Source organism: Oryctolagus cuniculus, chromosome 5, assembly GCF_051225735.1.
Source record: "Oryctolagus cuniculus isolate XC-2025 breed Fujian yellow rabbit chromosome 5, ASM5122573v1, whole genome shotgun sequence".
Lineage (NCBI taxonomy): Eukaryota > Metazoa > Chordata > Mammalia > Lagomorpha > Leporidae > Oryctolagus > Oryctolagus cuniculus.
In genome coordinates, this window is record NC_142871.1 from 137,031,374 (window position 1) to 137,051,443 (window position 20,070).

The 20,070-nt window shown below is 37.2% G+C and overlaps 1 protein-coding gene across 4 annotated transcripts in view; it reads left to right on the forward strand.

Moving 5' to 3' along the window:
- The first annotated feature begins 825 nt into the window (after positions 1–825).
- The window catches only part of LOC149126695 (butyrophilin subfamily 1 member A1-like), a 37,648-nt gene continuing 18,403 nt past the window's right edge, over positions 826–20,070 (forward strand). For 2 of the 4 annotated variants that reach the window (XM_089332387.1, XM_089332388.1), the window contains exons 1-3: positions 826–1,164; positions 7,219–7,239; positions 12,394–12,414. In XM_089332387.1, the coding sequence (XP_089188513.1) occupies positions 1,113–1,164; positions 7,219–7,239; positions 12,394–12,414 (94 nt within the window). In that variant the 5' untranslated portion in view covers positions 826–1,112. The remainder of the gene's footprint in view (positions 1,165–7,218; positions 7,240–12,393; positions 12,415–20,070) is intronic. The other 2 variants (XM_089332389.1, XM_089332390.1) reach the window with 1 other exon arrangement.

Genomic DNA, 20,070 nt, shown 5'->3' on the forward strand with positions numbered 1-20,070 from the left:
CTTTCTCCCTCTCCATGCCTTCAGGAACTCCTAGAACCCGAATGTTGGGTTTTTAATAGTATCCTGAAGATTCCTGACAATATGTTTTAGATTTCTAAATTCCTCTTCTTTTCTTTGGTCTGACTGTATCCTTTCCTGTTCTCTGTCTTCTAAGTCTGATATTCTCTCTTCTGCTTCACCCATTCTGTTTGTAAGGCTCTCTATTGTGTTTTTCATTTGATCTATTGAATTCTTCACTTCATTATGATTTCTCGTCACTATCACAGTTTCCTGTTGTACTAGTTGTTTTGTTTCATTTTGATTCCTCCTTAATATTTCATTTTCACAAGAGAGATTTTCTACCTTGTCCATTAAGGATTTCTGTAGTTCTAGAATTTGTTTTTGAGAATTCTTAATGTTCTTATCAATTTTTTGAGATCTGCTTCTTGCATTTCTTCTAACTCATCATCTTCATAATCTTGAATTGGGGTGTCTTTTTCATTTGGGGGCGTCATGGTGACTTCCTCATTTCTATTATCTCGGTTTTTGCGTTTGTTATTTGGCATATTGGAGATATGTGGTTTCTTCACTGTGTTGCTTTTTCTTGTTATACTATGACTCTAGATTAAGTGGACTGTCTGTTTTTGATGGAGCCTTAGAGGCTTGAGATGGGTGTGGCCTGAGAGGTCTGTTTGGTGTGCCAAAGGTGACACTCCCAGGTTAGGCGTGATAGATCTCTCTCTCTTTCTTTCGTTTTTTTGATTCAAAAGGGAAGTAATTCCTCACAGCTGAACGAAGTTGGAGGTAGTTAGCAGGCAAATGATATACCCACAGGAGCCAGAGATCAGAAGCTCTTTTCCAAGCACCACACAGGGAATCTGTTCTGCCCTCAGAGTGGGCTCAAATTCTCCTTCAGTTTCCCACTGGGTTGCCAAAGTTACGGAATTGTAGCGTCTCTGGAGAATACTCACGTGAATTCTGTGAGTTCTCTCCCCCACCGTCTCTTTTTTCACAGTCTCAGTTTAGTAGCACCACAAATTTACTAGGTCCTAATCTCCTGTTAATTCGCCCCGCCCAGAGTCAGGTTTTTCTGCTAGGCTCAGGGCCGGTTCAGACCTGAGGTCGCTCTGCTTATGACGTATGTCCAAGATGGCGCCTGCTCTTTGTCTTGCTCGTCCTTGAGAGGTGAGTGGAGAGAGAGAAACCCGTGTCCATACCAGTTACCTTTTTTTTTTTCTCTCTCTTGTTCAAGTTAGCCTGGTAACCCCCCCCCCCCGCCGGGGGTCGTTCCCTCTAGTCTCCTCTCTCTGCTTGCCTGCCGGTGTCTTGGGCTATTGAGGTTCGGCTCACCTCGCGTTCCAGCGCTGGTGTGTTGAGTCTGCCACTGGTGTCCCGAACTGTGGGCTCCCACGCTCTCCACGCAGGTCCACTGTGAATCACGCGTTCCGGAAGAGTTTCTTCTGCTATTTCCTCCCCTACTCTTCCTTGAACCTGCAGTATCTCCACTGTTATTAAACTGTCTCTCCCCGGACTATCAGTGTGCTCCCTTCCTATTCCGCCATCTTGCCTCCTCCCATTTTAATATAATTTAATTTTATTCGGCTTCACTCTTTCCACTGTTTTCTTTGCTATATTTTTTTTAACTTTTATTTAATTAATATAAATTTCCAAAGTACAGAATATTGATTACAATGGCTTCCCCCCATAACGTCCCTCCAACCCGCAACCCTCCCCTTTCCCACTCCCTCTCCCCTTGCATTCATATCAAGATTCATTTTCGTTTCTCTTTATATACAGAAGATCAGTTTAGCATATATTAAGTAAAGATTTCAACAGTTTGCTCCCACACAGAAACATAAAGTGAAAAATACTGTTTGAGTACTAGTTATAGCATTATATCTCAATATACAGCACACTAAGGACAAAGATCCTACTTGAGGAGTAAGTGCACAGTGACTCCTGTTGTTGACTTAACAAATTGACACTCTTGTTTTTGGCCTCAGTAATCACCCTAGGCTCTTGTCATGAGCTGCCAAGGCTATGGAAGCCACCTGAGTTCACTGACTCTGATCATTTTTAGACAAGGCCATGGTCAAAGTGGAAGTTCTCTCCTCCCTTCAGAGAAAGGTACCTCCTTCTTTGATGACCCATTCTTTCCACTGGGATCTCACTCACAGAGATCTTTCATTTAGGTTTTTTTTTTCCCCCAGAGTGTCTTGGCTTTCCATGCCTGAAATACTCTCATGGGCTTTTCAGCCGGATCCTCATGCCTTAAGGGCTGATTATGAGTCCAGAGTGCTGTTAGGACATTTGCCATTCTATGGGTCTGCTGGGTATCTCACTTCCCATGTTGGATCATTCTTTCCCTTTTTGATTCTATCAGCTAGTATTTGCAGACACTATTTTTGTTTATGTGATCCCTTTGGTTCTTAGTCCTATCATTACGATCAATTGTGAACAGAAATTGATCACTGGGACTAGTGAGATGGCATTGGTACATGCCACCTCGATGGGATTGAATTCGAATCCCGTGGTATGTTTCTAACTCTACTGTTTGAGGTAAGTCAGCTTGAGCATGTCCCGAATTGCACATCTCTTCCCTCTCTTATTCCCATTCTTATATTTAACAGCGATCACTTTTCAGTTAAGTTTCAGCACTTAAGAAGAATTGTGTATTGATTACAGTATTCAACCAAAAGTATTAAGTAGAACAAAGAAAAAAATACTAAGAAGGATAACATATTAAGCTGCTCATCAACAGTCAGGGTGAGGTCTGATCAAGTCACCGTTTCTCCTAGTGTTCATTTCACTTTAACAGGTTTCCTTTTTGGTGCTCAGTTAGTTGTCACCTATCAAGGAGAACAAGTGGTATTTGTCCCTTTAGGATTGGCTTATTTCACTCAACATAATGTTTTCCAAATTCCTAACAGGAATCACTTTTCATTTAAAATTTAAACACCTAAGAATAATTGTGTGTTAATTACAGAGTTCATCCAATGGTACTAGAACAAAAAAAAAATACTAAAATGGATAAAGTATTATACTTCTTTGGTGGGAGTTTGGAGCTTGTCAGCCACTTTATATACAGTGTCATTACATAATCCTGCTTGTTTAAAGTCAGTGCTGAAAAGTTTGCTTTTAGCTTTGCACCAGGACCTCATTTTTGGACAAAGCATCATGGGGATAAAATTTATGAAGCACATATTTTAAATCTGAAATTCAGCGATTTAAAAAATATATTTATACAGGTGGGAAATGGTAATCAAATTCAGTTTCAGAAGATTCTCGTTATTCCAAAGAGATTCTTTGTTCCCATTTTCAGGCAATCCTTGTTCCCAGACCCAAACAATCACATAGTATTGTATTTTCTGTGTCTACGCATGTAAATTTCCTGGGAATATATAATTTAAAATATACCATGTGTTCATTTACATGTATTTATATATTTATTTATGAGAGGAATGGAGAGAGAAAGTGAACATCTGTTGGTTAACTCCCCAAATGCTTTCAACAGCTGAGGCTGAGCCAGGCTGAAGCCAGCATCTGAGAACCCAATCCAGACGCAACTACTTCAGCCATAGCCTATTGCTTCCAAGTGTGCACAGTAGCAGGCAGCTGGAATTGGGAGCAGTGTCAGGACCTGAATCCAGACACTCTAATATGGAATACAGGTGTCCCAACTTTCATGACTGCCACATCCGTTCTTTGCTGATTTTTGTCTAGTTCATCTGTCCATTGATCAAAGTGCTGTATTGAAATCCTCCATTAATATTGTATTGGAGTCTATGTCTCCCTTTAGATCTATTAACATATGTTTTAAGTAGCCAGGTGCCCTGGCATTGGTTGCATATACATTTACTATAGTCAGATCTTCCTGTTGAATTGATTCCTTAATCAATACATAGTGCCCTTCTTTGTCTCTTTGAATTGTTTTTGTGTTAAAATCTATTTTGTCTGATATTAAGTAGGCTACAACTTCTCATATCTGCTTTCTGTTATTATTGAGTATCTTTTCCTATCCTTTCACTTTTAGTCTGTGTGCATCTTTGTTGCTGAGATGTGTTTCTTGTAGGCAGCAAATGGATGGGTCTTGTTTTTTAATGCATTCAGCCAGCCTGTATCTTTTAATTGGAGAGTTTAGACCATTTACATTCAAGGTTACTAGTTGCAATTAATTACTTGACCTTGCCATTTTCCCATAAATATTCCTATGGTTTACTCTGGATTTCCTTTGTACTTTTACTGTGAAATTTTCTGTCTTCACATTCTTTCATAATGATGATCATCTATCTGTCTTTCTGTGTTTAGCATATCCCCAAGCATCTAGTAGAAGGCTGGATGAGTGGTGACAAATTCTTTCAATTTCTGTCTGTTATGGAATGCCCTTGTTTCACCTTCATTCACAAATGAGAGCTTTGTTGGGTACAGTATTAGGGGTTAACAGTTTTTTTTTTTTTTTAAAGTCTTGGACTATACTTCTCCATTATCTTCTAGTCTGAGTGTTTCTGATGAGAAGTCAGCTGTGAGGCTAATTGGAGATACCTTGAAAGTAATGGTGTTTATCTCATGCATATTTTAGAATCTTTATTTATTTGAGAGTTAGAGTATGGAGAATGAGAGGGAGAGATAGACAGAGACAGAGATCAACTGGTTCACTCCCTAAAAGCCTGCAGTGGCTGGAGCTGTGCCAATACAAAGGCAGGTTCCAGGTGCTTCTTCTGTGTTTCCCATGAGGGTGTGCAGGCCCAGACATATGGGTCATCTTCCACTATTTCCCATGACATAGCAGAGAGCTGGAATGGAAGAGGAGTAGCTTGGTCAGGAACTGGCACCCTTAGGGATGCTGGTACCACAAATGGAAGCTTAGGCTGCTATGCCACAGCACCAGACCTTTAGAATATTTTCTTTATGTTTTACTGTTGAAAGTTTGACTAAATTTGTCATGGTTAAGATGTTTTCTGGTCATGTCTATAAGATGTTCCATATGCCTCTTGTACTTGGATATCTCTTTATTTCTCGAAATTAGGAATGTTTTCTAAAATTATTTCACTGAATAGACCTTTTAATCCATTCTCTCTTTCCATACCTTCAGGAACTTCTAAGACTCATATGTTGGATCATTTGATGGTATCCCATTGATCTCCAACACTGTTTTTAGTTTTCTATTTCTTCTTTTATTTGGTATGACTAAAAAATTTTTCTTCTAGCTTAGATACTCTTTCTTCTGCCTCACTAAGTCTATTGTTAATGATTTCCACTATAGTTTTTATTTGACATGTTGAATTCTTCATTTCTAATATATTTATTTGTGATTTCTCTTCAAAATCTAAATTTCATGGGAGAATTTTTCATTCATGTAATGTATGGATTTCTTTAATTTGTGAATTTGCTTCTCATTGGTTCTGAGTAGTTCTGTGATTAATTTTTTAATTATTTATTTCTTTGAAAGTCAGAGTTACACAGAGAGAGCAGAGGCAGAGAGAGAGGTCTTGCATCCACTGGTTCACTCTCCAGATGGCTGCAATGCCTGGAGCTGTGCCAATCTGAAGCCAGGAGTTCAAAATGAAGAACAAAAAACATTAAATTTTTAAACATGGAGTGAGTACACTGATGTTATTATAAATCACAATGACTTTTACAAGTCTATTTTTTTCTTTTTTTAACTTTTATTTAATAAATATAAATTTCCAAAGTACACCTTTTGGATTATAGTGGATTTATCTCCCCATAGCCTCCCTTCCACCTGCAACCATCCCATCTCCCACTCCCTCTACCATCCCATTCTTCATCAAGATTCACTTTCAATTATCTTTATATGCAGAAATCTACTTAGTATTTACTAAGTAAAGATTTCAACAGACTGCACCCACACAGACACGCAAAATATAGAGTACTGATTTAGTAATAGTTTTACTATTAATTCACATAGTACTGCACATTAAGGACAGAGATCCTACATGAGGAGTAAGTGCACAGTGACTCCTGTTGTTGATTTAACAATTGACACTCTTATTTATGAGGTCAGCAATCACCCAAGGCTCTTGTCATGAGCTGTCAAGGCTATGGAAGCCTCTTGAGTTCACCAACTCCGATCTTATTTAGACATGGCCATAGTCAAAGTGGAAGTTCTCTCCTCCCTTCAGAGAAAGGTGCCTCCTTCTTTGATGGCCCTTTCTTTCCATTGGGATCAAACTCACAGAGATCTTTCATTTACTTCATTTTTTTTTGACAGAGTGTCTTGGCTTTCCATGCCTGTGAAACTCTCATGGTATTTTAGGCCAGATCCGAATGCCTTAGGGACTGATTCTGAGGCCAGAGTGCTGTTTAGGACATCTGCCATTCTATGAGTATGCTGTGTATCCTGCTTCCCATGTTGGATCGTTCTCTCCTTTTGAATTCTATCAGCCAGTATTAGCAGACACTAGTTTTGTTTGTGTGATCCCTTTGACTCTTAGACCTATCAGTATGATCAATTATGAACTGAAACTGATCACTTTGAGTAGTGAGATGGCATTGGTACATGCCACCTTGATGGGATTGAATTGGAATCCCCTGGCACATTTCTAACTCTACCATTAGTGATAAGTCCGAGTGAGCATGTGCCGAACTGTACATCTCCCTGACTCATATTTTGAATACTAGACTTCTCACATGTGAAATTCTCTACCTTTCTCTCCCATCTGTTTTCCTTTCTTCTTTCATGCATTGTCTTTCTTCTTTCAGTTGCCATGTCTTATTCCTTATAAACATTAGCTTTTTATTCCAGATGCTTATCACAGAAGTACAAGTTTGTGATCATAAAATAAATTGAAAACATTTTATAGAAAAAAATTAAAAGAAAAATAAGAAAGGAAGAAGGAGGAAAGATGGGAGGGAAGAAGAGAGAGTGCGTGGAAAATATCTTTACGGTCTTAAATTGCATAGATGAAATACATGTAATCTTCTCTCTTTATAAGTTACTTAATTGAAAAGAACTAAGTTCTTTATTGATCCATTCGTGTTAAATGTGACTCTAGGCTTAGAAGAAACTAAAGCTCGATTTTCTGCAAGAACAATGGTTTAGGATTCTCCAGTTCAGTATTTGTGGTGACTCAGTAAAACATTGCTACTACAATATGTGTGTATGTGTCCATATGTTGAGTTTAAACTTTGCATTGCATTTTTCATAAGCTGGAATTTTCTTAACCTTGATTTTTATAACAAGAATATTTATATTGATTTTTTCCTTCTTATTTTCAGATGAACATCAAAGAAGTAAAGGTAAATATTTTCTGACAGTCCTTTAGCTCCATTATCACCTTAAAATGATTGCCTTCTTGATGTCTTTAACTTTTCATCTCTCTTCTCCTCGATGCCATCCCTTGGGTCTTCCTTTTATATCTGTGCTATTCTTCCCTCCTCATTTTTTTTTTTAGTTATGGGCCACTCCCCTATTATGTTCTCTGTGTCTTTTTCCTCATCTTTCGCATCCTTTATCATTCCTTTTTTCATTAAATGTTATTCCTTTGCTATAACTTTTGCTTCTGCTGTATCCAAATGCTTCTGAAGTTTCATTATGATTTTGGTGAGATGATGGGGGTTAAGAAAATAGGCTGTAAAGTTCCAGTCAATGTGTGTATATATATATATATATATATATATATATATATATATATATATAAAATTACTGGGAAACTTCTCTTGATTTAGGACCTGTATCAGATATTCTAACTATTAGTGTACATTACTTACACATTATACCTCTTCAACCTTAAAAATGAAGAAAAATTCCAAACAGTGTGTGATGATTTTATACTTCATAGGTATTTTCATTTCATGTGATTTAGTTAAGAAATAATATGAGTTTTCTACTTAGAATAATTATGAGGTAACAGTATCCTATTTTTTCCATGAATAAAATTGAACAAAGAGTCATTTCATTTCTGGAAGACTATACTCTTCCTTCACAAAGAGAATTTTATGAAGAATCCAGGAGAAATGGCAAAATTCCCAAGATGAAATAACACTACAAAATGGGTTTCATAAATGAATATGGGGCAAATAAAGGAACAAATATATAAAAGCTTGAAGTATTATAAAATGCAAAAATTGCAAATGAACAATCTAAAACAATATCTATACATTCTAGCTTATGAGCTCATCTTTCTAATAGTACATGTGAAATTTTAAAGGAAATCACTGAAGCTTGATGTCAATTATTAGGAAAGAGATGGAATAAGAAAGCTTACAGTGCATTCTTTATTTTGGTCACATAATTCTTAAAATAATTGTGAAAAATTATGTCTATCTCAAACTATTTAAATATTGCCTCCAAATTCTTAATCATAAATTTTTCAGTGAATTATTCAAGTTATTCCTCAAATAAAACCATCAGTTTTTATGCAAATCATTTGCATGTTACACATTGTTATTGTAATGACAATTTTCATAGCATTTTTTCCTTGATTCATTTATGTATAATTTTAATAATTTCTGTATTTATATAAGTGAAAAAATTTCATGTTTTTCATGTAAAACTATGTAGGGCATAATGATACTTCTCACCCAAACCTCTGTCCTTCTTCCTTTCTTATTCTTTCTTATTTAGTTTGATTTCTCTCGAACACCTGAGTCAGTGACCAATGTCAAAATTTTCCTGTTTATTTTCTTATTTTTAATTAAAAATTTATAGGCTGAAACATTGTGTCCTTATATGTAAGATATTAGGAATAAGAAGGATCTTAATTAAACCAATGTCACCAGATTGTTGCAATGTCTCCTAAGGTAAGTGATAATACAACAGGAGAACTGTTTATCAAAGATAATTTTAAAAGTTCTGTCAATTGACAACTCAATTAAACCCTAATGAATTTCATTGAATTTGGAGAATTATAGTCCAGGATGCTTGCGAAATTATTGTTCCCAGATGTTTTAGTAATTTGCTTTCTTAATGGCTCTAATATCTTCTAAGAAGTCCTTGGAGGTTACCAGAGACTAAAGAGATAAAAGAGGAAGGAGAGATGGAAAAAGGTTGATTAGTGTGTACAAAGTTATAGTTAGATAAGAGTGCACAGTGCTGGGATGCTATTGCACAATAGCGTGATAATAGATAGTATTAATGTACCGTACATTTCCCTAATTTAAAAAACCCAGCGGATAGGACTTTGAATGCTTTCATTACAGTGAAATGCTAAATGTTTGGGGATACAGATATTTTTACCCTGTTTAGACACTATACATGTATCAAAACATCATTAAATGCCCCCCAAATATGTGTAATTTTATAAGTCTATGAAAAATTTTAAACGTCTGGGTCACACTGTAATGCTGAATACTGATTATAAAAATTATGTTTTACTTAAAGCCATCTTGTTTCTTTTGACATACTCAGAGAAATCTTGGAAAATTAAAATATCAATGCCTATTCAGTAATACCAATATGGCATGTATTATAAAATATACATTACTTTTAGGGGAAGCCAATGCACAGTCCTATACAAGAAGCTTCAAAAAGTTCATGGAAAGTTCCCTTCACTTATTTAAAAATTTATTTATTCATTTACTTTGAAAAACAGAGAGACAGACAGACAGAGACAGAGAGAAATTTCCAATTCTCTGCTTTATTCCGTAAACTATACATATGTCAGGCTGGACTAGGTCACAGCCAGAAGCCAGGAAGTCATCTGTGTTTTCCATGTGGGTAACAAGGACCCAATAACTGAGTAATCATGGCTGCTTCTTAGGGTGTGCATTAGAAGGAAACTAGACTCAGAAGTGGAGACAGGAATTGAACCCTTGTTATATGCGATGCTGACATCCCACGCAGTGGGTTGACCATGGTTTCAAATGCACAATCCATTTTTTAAAAAACTTTATGTATTTATTCATGTATTTGAAAGGTAGGGACACAGAGAGACAAACAGAAAGGTACGATCTTTTAAATGCTTTTATCTACATTTGTAAGGCCTTCCATTCATATGTGTGTATATGTGAACCTGTCTTGATTTGTTGAATTACTTTAATATTTTAATCTAAAAAATGTGTATGGTATAAATTCTAGACTTTATTTCTCATTGTTTACATTCTTTTATCCTGTTTTAGCTTTTCTATATTCCCCCCTTTCAAATTCCTAAGCTAGAACTGTGCTTTCTTGTCACTTTCTTGATTTCTCATAGTTATATTTATCCTACCACTCATATTATTTATATAAATTTATCTTCTACACTAGAAGTTTAACTCATTTGATCTACATTGTTGGATTCCCTAAATATTTTTGAATTTTATTTATTGATAAATATTATGTATTTTATGGAGTATAATGCAATGTTTTGATTCATGTATACATTATAGAAGAACTCAATCATGTTAATTAACATATCTGTCATCAATTTATAATTTTTGTGGCAAGAGTATTAAAAATGTACCTTTTTATAGGAACTTTGAAATTCATATTGTTAGGAACCGTGTTTACATTATAGTCTAAGTTGTTGACCTCCATTTTAATGGAAACTTTGTACATTTTGATCAACCTCTTTCCTTTCTCTGTCTCTCCTCCTACCCTTCAGTTTCTTTTTCAAAAAATTTTTATTTAAGGCATACAAATTCCAGGTATTTCATACTTAAAGAATCAGACCCCTTTAGCTTCTAGTAATACACTTTCTACACTGTTTCTGTGATACTGGTTTTTTAAGGTTTCACAGGTTAAAGTACCTAACTACATCTATGTTGCCCCCTGACATTTATGAGTTTTCCATTTCTCTCTCCTCTCCTCTCCTCTCCTTTCCTCTCCTCTTTTCCTTTATTTTCCTTTCTTTTCCCTTCTTTTCTTTTTACAGGCAGAGATAGACAGTGAGAGAGACAGACAGAGAGAAAGGTCTTTCTTCCGTTGGTTCAGCCCCCAAATGGCCGCTATGGCTGGCGGGCTGTGCCGATCCGAAGCCAGAAGCCAGGTGCCTCTTCCTGGTCTCCCATGCTGGTGCAGGGCCCAAGCATTTGGGTCATCCTCCATGGCCTTCCTGGGCCACAGCAGAGAGCTAGACTGGAAGAGGGGCAACCGGGACAGAACTGGTGCCTTAATTGGGACTAGAACCTGGAGTACCAGCGCCACAGGTGAAGGTTAGCCTAGTGAACCTGGCCTCATTTTATTTTTCAGAACTTCAGAGACAGCGTGGCAAATATCCCCTGACAGCCTTAACACTTGTGCCCTTTAAAATGACTGCTCTCTTGGTATCTTTAACATTAATTCCCTCTTTCCCTAATTGTACCTTGATCCACCCTTTTCCTGAATATCTACTTTCTATCCCCATGTGTTGACTACTTAGACTTCTCCCACACTACCTTCTCTCAATTTCTTTTTCCCTCCACTTTCCATCATTCCTCTTCCTTTTTTGTTCAGCCATGCTTTCTCTTCGCTATAAAATTGATTTATCTGGGTCAGATTCTTAACATATAAGCATATAAAACAAAATGATATTTTGGTACTGTCATGTGGAGACTTAGAGGCATGAACTTGTGTTTTTTCCAGGAGCAGTGGCCCAGGACTCTCTAACTCAGGGTTGATGGTGACTTAATACAATATAGCTACCATGATAATGAGAATTAATATCATATACTTACTGAAACTCGAAGACAGTATTGAAGATAAGAACTCTAGTAATAAAAGACAAAATAACATAAACAGAATATAAAATATTTAATTTCTTGTCGCTCCCCCATTCGCGGAGGAACAACACTGGAACTTGCGCTGTTCTCTTTGCCCGGCCCCTTCCCGGGTTAGCTGCTGTTCCCTCACTCGCGGAGGAACGACGCTCTCCCGGGTTAGCTGCCGGCCCACCCCCCCGCCTCCGCGGAGGGGCAGCACCCCCCGCCGCTTTCCCCGCTTCCACGGAGGAGCGGCACACCGCTGGCCGGCTCTCAGGGGATCCTCAGATGTTTCCCTCAAATGTTTCAGGTGCATGTTGTTTCTCTCCTCTTCCACCAATCCATGCTCTGATACCCACACGCTGAGCACGCTGCTCTCCTCCAATCAGGAGCAGGATCAGCTCCTGCCAATTGTTAGTCAAATTGGCGAGGCAGCTGCGTAGAAGTTGTTTACTCCTCCCCAGCGCCATATTGTGGGAGATCAGATGCATAGAATTAGTCCTAGTTCCAGTAATTTAGTCTAGTCTCAGTTGCTCCCCACAATTTCTAATCATAGAACTAACATTTTTCTTTTCCTCAATTAAGCAAATTTCTTCCTTTTCTCATTTCATTTAATATAACATATTACTTAGACAAAACTATTTTTCCAGCCCTTCTTGTCTGTGTGTGTTTGCATGTATGTATGTGTTCCATATCTTGAGATTAAATTTTGCATTGCATTTTTCGTAAGTTGGAATTTTATTAACCTTGATTTTTATAACAAGAATATATATGATTTTTCCATCTTATTTTCAGATGAACTTCAGAGAAATATAGGTAAGTACAGTCTGGCAATCCTTTTTTTTAACTTTTATTTAGTAAATATAAATTTCCAAAGTACAGCTTATGGATTACAATGGCTTTCCCCCCATAATTTCCCTCCCACTCTCACCCCTCCCATCTCCCACTCCCTCTCCCATTCCATTCACATCAATTCATTTTCAATTATCTTTATATACAGAAGATCAATTTAGTATATATTAAGTAAAGATTTCATCAGTTTGCACCCACAGACACACAAAGTGTAAAATACTGTTCAGTACTAGTTATAGCATTACTTCACATTGGACAACACATGAAGGACAGATCCCACGAGGAGTAAGTGCACAGTGACTCCTATTGTTGACTTAACAATTTGACACTCTTGTTTATGGCGTCAGTAATCTCCCAAGGCTCTTGTCATGAGTAGCCAAGGCTATGGAAGCCTTTTGAGGTCGCTGACTTCAATCTTATTCGGACGGGGTCATAGTCAAAGTGGAAGTTCTCTCCTCCCTTCAGAGAAAGGTACCTCCTTCTTTGATGGCCTGTTTTTTCCACTGGGATCTCACTTGCAGAGATCTTTCATTTAGGTTTTTTTTTTTTTTTTTCCAGAGTGTCTTGGCTTTCCATGCCTAAAAAACTCTCATGGGCTCTTCAGTCATATCCGAATGCCTTAAGGGCTGATTCTGAGGCCAGAGTGCTGTTTAGGACATCTGCCATTCTATGACTCTGCTGTGTATCCCATTTCCCATGTTGGATCGTTCTCTCCCTTTTTGATTCTATCAGTTAATATTAGCAGACACTAGTCTTGTATATGTGATCCCTTTGACTCTTAGACCTATCAGTGTGATCAACAGATAAAGGGCTGATATTCTGTAGATTCTGATAACCAGAATCTACAAAAAAATCAAGAAACTCCACAACATCAAAACAAACAACCTACTTAAGAGATGGGCCAAAGACCTCAATAGATATTTTACAAAAGAGGAAATCCAAATGGCCAACAGACACATGAAAAAATGTTCAAGGTCACTAGCAATCAGGGAAATGCAAATCAAAACCACAATGAGGTTGCACCTCACTCCGGTTAGAATGGCTCACATTCAGAAATCTACCAACAATAGATGCTGGAGAGGATGTGGCGAAAAAGGGACACTAACCCATTGTTGGTGGGAAAGCAAACTGGTAAAGCCACTATGGAAGTCAGTCTGGGATTCCTCAGAAACCTGAATATAACCCTACCATACAACCCAGCCATCCCACTCCTTGGAATTTACCCAAAGGAGTTTAAATTGGCAAACAAAAAACGGTCTGCACCTCAATGTTTATTGCAGCTCAATTCCCAATAGCTAAGATCTGGAACCAACCCAAATGCCCATCAACAGTAGACTGGATAAAGAAATTATGGGACATGTACTCTATAGAATACTATACAGCAGTCTAAAAACAATGAAATCCGTTCATTTGCAACAAGATGGAGGAATCTGGAAAACATTATGCTGAGTGAATTAAGCCAGTCCCAAAGGGACAAATATCATATGTTCTCCCTGATCGGCGACAATTAACTGAGCGCCAAAGGGGAAACCTGTTGAAGTGAAATGGACACTATGAGAAACAGTGACTTGATCAGTCCTTGTTCTGACTGTTGATGTACAATGTAATACTTTATCCCTTTTAGTATTTTTTTTTTGTTCTAGTACTATTGGTTGAACTCTGTAATTAACACACAATTATTCTTAGGTGTTTAAATTTTAGTGGAAAAGTGATCCCTGTTAAATATAAGAGTAGGAATAAGAGAGGGAGGAGATGTACAATTTGGGACATGCTCAATCGGACTTGCCCCAAATGGTGGAGTTAGAAACGTGCCAGGGGATTACAATACAATCCCATCAAGATGGCAAGTACCAATGTCTGACAATTCTTTATCCCCATATCACCTTAAAATAATTGCTTTCTTGATGTCTTTAACTTTTAATCTCTCTTGTCCTTGATGCCATCCCTTGGGTCTCCCTTTTATATCTATGCTATTCTTCCTTCCTCATTGTTTTATTGTTTTTTTTTTGGGGGGGGTTATGGGCCCCTCCCCTATTATGTTCTCTGTTTCTTTTTCCTCATCTTTTGCATCCTTTCTCATTCCTTTTTTTCATTCCATGTTGTTCCTTTGGAATAAATTTTGCTTCTCCTGTATTCCAAATGCTTCTGAAGTTTCATTATCTTCCAAAAAAGTATATGTAAGTTTTTTAAGGAATATCAGGAAAGCTTAATGTGATGTATTGGGAAAGAGATGGAATAATAAAGCTTATAGCACAGCCTTCAAACATTTTAATCACGTAATTCTTAAAATAATTGTGAAAAATTATGTCTAACTCAAACTATTTAAATATTGCCTCAAAATTCTTCATCATGAATTTCTCGGTGAATTTTTTAAAATAAAACTATCATTTTATGCATATAATATGCACTATAGACATTTCCAGTGTCATGTCAGTTTTCATAGCATTTTTTACCTTCTTCACAGATGTTTAGTTTTTAATAATTTTTAATAATTTTTGTATTTATGTAAGTGAAAAAATTTCTTGTTTTTCACGTATAAATATGTAGGTGCATAATGATACTTCAAACCCAAACCTCTGTCCTTCCTTTCTTATTGTTTCTTTATTAATTTCATTGCTCTCGATCACCTGAGACAGTGACCAGCATCAGCTTTTTTTCACTTATTTTCTTATTTTTACTTAAAAGTTTATAGGTTGAGACATTGTGTCCTTATATGTAAGGTATTAGGAATAAGAAGGGCCTTAATTAAACCAGTGTCACCAGATTGTTGTAATGTCTCTTGAGGTAAATGATATAAACACCACAGAAGAACTGTTTATCATAGGTAATTTTAAGAGTTATGTGAAGGGGCTGGTGCAGTGGCACAGCAGGTTAAAGCCCTTGCCTGAAGCACTGGTATCCCACATGGGCACTGGTTCTGGTCCTGGCTGCTCCTTTTCTGATCCTGCTCTCAGCTGAGGCCTAGGAAAGCACTTGAAGAAGGCCTAAGTCCTTGGGCCCCTGCACCTGTGTGGGAGACCCAGAGGAAGCTCCTGGCTCCTGCCTTTGGATTGGCGCAGCTCCGACTGTTGCAGCCATTTGGGGAGTGAACCAGTGGATGGAAGAGCTCCCCGCCCCCGCCTGTTTGTAACTCAGTCATTCAAATAAATAAAATAAATCTTTTTAAAAAAGACAACTCTATTAACTCTAATGAACTTTACTAAATTTAAAAAATTATAGTCCATGATGCTTGCAAAATTATTGTTCCCAGATGTTACAGTAATTTACTTTAGTAACAGCTCTTATGCCTCCTAAGAAATCCTTGGAACTTACCAGAGGCTGAGGGCAAAAGGGGGAAGGAGAGATGGAGAAAGGTTGATTAGTGTGTATAAAGTTATAGTTAGATTGGAGTCAGCAGTGCTGGGATGCTACTGCGCAGTAGGGTGATAACAGATAGCATTAATGTACTGTACATTTCTTTAATTTGAAAGAACCAGCAGATAGGAATTGAGTAATTTCCCTACAAAGAAATGCTAAATGTTTGAGGATACAGACATGTTTACCCTGATTAGACATTATACATGATCAAAACAACACCAAGTACCCCCAAAATATGTATAATTTTATAAGTCTGAAAATTTTTAAAAGTCTGGGTCACACTGTAATGTTGAATACTAATTATAAAAATTATGTTTTACTTAAAGCTATCTTGTTTCTTCTGACATACTTAGAGAAATCTTGGAAAAATAAAATATCAATGCCAATACAGTAATACCAAGGTAGCACGTGTAATAAAATATATATTACCTATAGAAGAAGGCAATTCACAGTCCCATACAATTGATTTCAAAAAGTTTATGGAAAATTTCCATCATCTATTTTTAATTTTTATTTATTAATTGACTTTGAAGGACATACAGACAATCAGATGCAGAGGGAGATTTCCAATTCTCGCTTTATTCCCTAAAGCATATGAAAGTCAGGGTAGTCCAGATCACAACCTAGAGCCAGAAGTCTTCTGGGTCTTCCATGAGGGAAGCAAGCACCCAATAATTGAGCAATCACGGCTGCTTCTGAGGATGTGCATTAGCAGGAAGCTGGACTCAGAAATGGATATGGGGACTGAGCCCTTCTTATATGCTGACATGCCACGCAGTGGATTGACCACTGCTCCAAATGCACAATGCATTCTTAAAAAAGTTTATGTACTCATTCATGTATTTGAAAAGTAGAGACACAGAGAGACAAGAGAGGTATCATCATTTTTTTGAAAGATTTATTTATTTGAAAGACAGAGTTAGAAAGGCAGAGACAGAGAAAGAGGTCTTCCATCTATTGGTTAACTCCCCAGATGGCTGCAACAGCCGGAGCTGAGCTGATCTGATTTGAAGCCAGGAGCCAGGAGCTTCTTCTGGGTCTCCCACGTGGGTGCAGGGGCCCAAGCATTTGGGCCATCGTCTACTGCTCTTCCAGGCCATAGCAGAGAGTCGGATCAGAAGAGGAGTAGCCAGGATTAAAACCGGCGCCCATGTGGGATGCCAGTGCTTCAGGCCAGGGCTTTAACCTGTTGTGCCACATACTTTCAACTGTAAATTAAGTTACCTTTGGTATAAATTCTAGTTTTTCTTTCCCATTGTTTACATTTTTTATCCTGTTTTAGCTTTTCTATGTTCCCTCTTTTCAACATCATAAGCTAGAAATGTGCTTCCTTGTCACTTCGTTGATTTTTCATAGTTATGTTTATCTTACCAATCATATTAATTATATGAATTTATCTTCTACACTAGAAGTTTAAATCATTTTGATCTTCTTTGTTGATTTCCCTTAACATTTATAATTTTAATAGGCAAATATTAATTTTGTATTTGTATGGAGTATAATGTGATGTTTTAATTCATGTATATATTATAGAAGAACTAAATTAGGTTAATTATATATTTGCCATCAATTTATAATTTTTGGGAGTATTAAAAATGTAGCTTGAATAGGAAATTTGTTATGAACTGAGGTCACTATATAATCTAAAATGTTCAGTTCCAGTTTAACTGAAACTTCGTACATTTTGATCAATCTCTTTCCTTTTCTGTCCCACCTCTTTCTCTTCAGCTTCTTTTTTAAAAATATTATATAAGGTATACAAATTCCAGGTATTTCATACATAAAGTTTCAGGCCCCTACAGCTTCTAGTAAACTTTTTTTTTTTTGACAGGCAGAGTGGACAGTGAGGGAGAGAGACAGAGAGAAAGGTCTTCCTCTTGCCATTGGTTCACCCCACAATGGCCGCCGCGGCCGGTACGCTGCGGCTGGCGCACCACGCTGATCCAATGGCAGGAGCTAGGTGCTTCTCCTGGTCTCCCATGTGGTGCAGGGCCCATGCATTTGGGCCATCCTCCACTGCACTCCCTGGCCACAGCAGAGAGCTGGCCTGGAAGAGGGGCAACTGGGACAGAATCCGGTGCCCCGACTGGGACTAGAACCCAGTGTGCCGGCACCACAAGGTGGAGGATTAGCCTATTGAGCCATGGCGCCGGCCCTAGTTAAACTTTTTACACTGTTTCTGTGATACTTTTTTTTTTTTTAAATATTTCACATGTTGAAGTACTCTTACTACACCCTTATTGCCCATTGATATTTTTATCAGTTTTCCATTTTATTTTTCAAAGAACTTCAGAAAGAATTTGGTAATTTTTCTGACTTTTTTCTTACTGTTAGATTTATTAGATGATTTTTGCCTTTTCTCCACTCTTCACATCATTTCTACTCCTCTCTGTTTTTTCTTCTTGTGTATTTCAAATTTGATTATTTATCTTCAATTGGCTTCCTGAACTTTTCTCATAGTAAATTTCCTTCTGATCCTCTCCCTCTCCTTACCTTCATCCCATTTGTTTCCTATGTTATATTTTCATTGGCTTCTTCTGTCTTGAAGATAGTTGTTATAACTTCATTATAAGGTCATGAGATGAAATGGATAATATCAAGAGGAATGTAGTTTTTCCACTGAAAAATTCCTTTAATTGTGTTGTACAACACAGCTTCTGTAGTAGAGTGTTCATTCTTTTTCATATGATAATATCTTAATTCATAACTCCGGGTATCAGACTCCAAATTTGTTGAGAGACAAAAGTTCCTCTTTTTATTGGCCATTTAAACAACTTGTATATACTAGTATCAAGTGTAGTCTTGAGACTTGCTAATCCATATCATTTGACCATATTTTCAAATAATCCAAGGCATGAAATATTTTTCCATGTTTTTTTATCATGATTTTATATTTCCAACCATAGTTACTAGTACTTTTTCTTCTTTTTAGTCTACTCAGTCCTGAATTGTTCTTCTTTCATGAAGTTAGTATGCATTGTTACTCACATAAATTCCATTGGCAATATAACTTTAAAATCTAAGGACTTGTTCTAAGAAATTTCTACAAATTTTAGTGCCACATTATAAGAATTACAAAAGGTCTTCAAAAAGTTTGCAGAAAATGTGAATTAGGAAAAAACTATAGATAGATGTCAAAGATTTTGACCAAAATAAAACTTATTTTTAAATTCCATTTCATACAAGATTTCTGAAGCACCTCAGAGAGTTTTCTTCCAGTTGGAGTGAAGTGTTCAGTTGGAATGTACTTTAGAGTTTTCTTTTACTGCTAACGAAACGAATATGATGTGTTCAGTGTTCTAGGCATGCACACTGGCAGATTGTGTATTCTTTATACTGGCAGAATTGTGTATTCTTTATAATATTAACAAAACCTATCTCATAAAGGTATGTTTTGTACATTTTGTATATATGTTTTGTATAAGATTGGTAAGTAATTTTTATCTCTTGGAAACTTTCATTCCTATATCTTCCATGGGTTCAGTTCATATTTGAGTCCTATAGCAATTGTAGGATTATGTGGACATAGCTTCTCTCAAATAGAAGTAGGCTCAGTTCAAGTTCAGTAATAATCATTCTCTCTCAAAAAATTCCATTTTTCTGTCCTTTTGGATTTAACCCCTATCTTGACTTCTATAGCAATTGGTTAGGATAGGGAATGCAGCAAAAAATCCCTATCTGGCAAAGAAGGATTTGGGTTATTATCTTTCTAGACTTCAATAAATCCCCCCCTGAAGTACAATCTAAAAGTGTTTCAACATTGGGGTGAAGATTATAATTTTCAGTGTTATATGTTTTATATTATTTTAAGCTCTTATTTAAAAAATATTTTTTTTTATTCAGTGAATGAATTTATTTTTAAGGAATACAACTTTCATATGTACAGCTTTAGGAATATAGTTATTCTGGGCTGGCGCCATGGCTCAGTAGGCTAATCCTCTGCCTACAGCGCTGACACCCCGGGTTCTAGTCCCGGTCAGGGTGCCGGATTCTGTCCCGGTTGCTCCTCTTCCAGTCCAGCTCTCTGCTGTGGCCCAGGAAGGCAGTGGAGGATGGCCCAAGTCCTTGGCCCCTGCACCCGCATGGGAAACCAGGAGAAGCACCTGGTTCCTGGCTTCAGATCAGTGCAGTGTGCTGGCTGCAGCGGCCATTGTGGGGTGAACCAATGGAAAAAGGAAGACCTTTCTCTCTGTCTCTCTCTCTCACTGTCCACTCTGTCTGTCAAAAAAATAAGTAAAAATAAAAAAGGAATATAGTTATTCT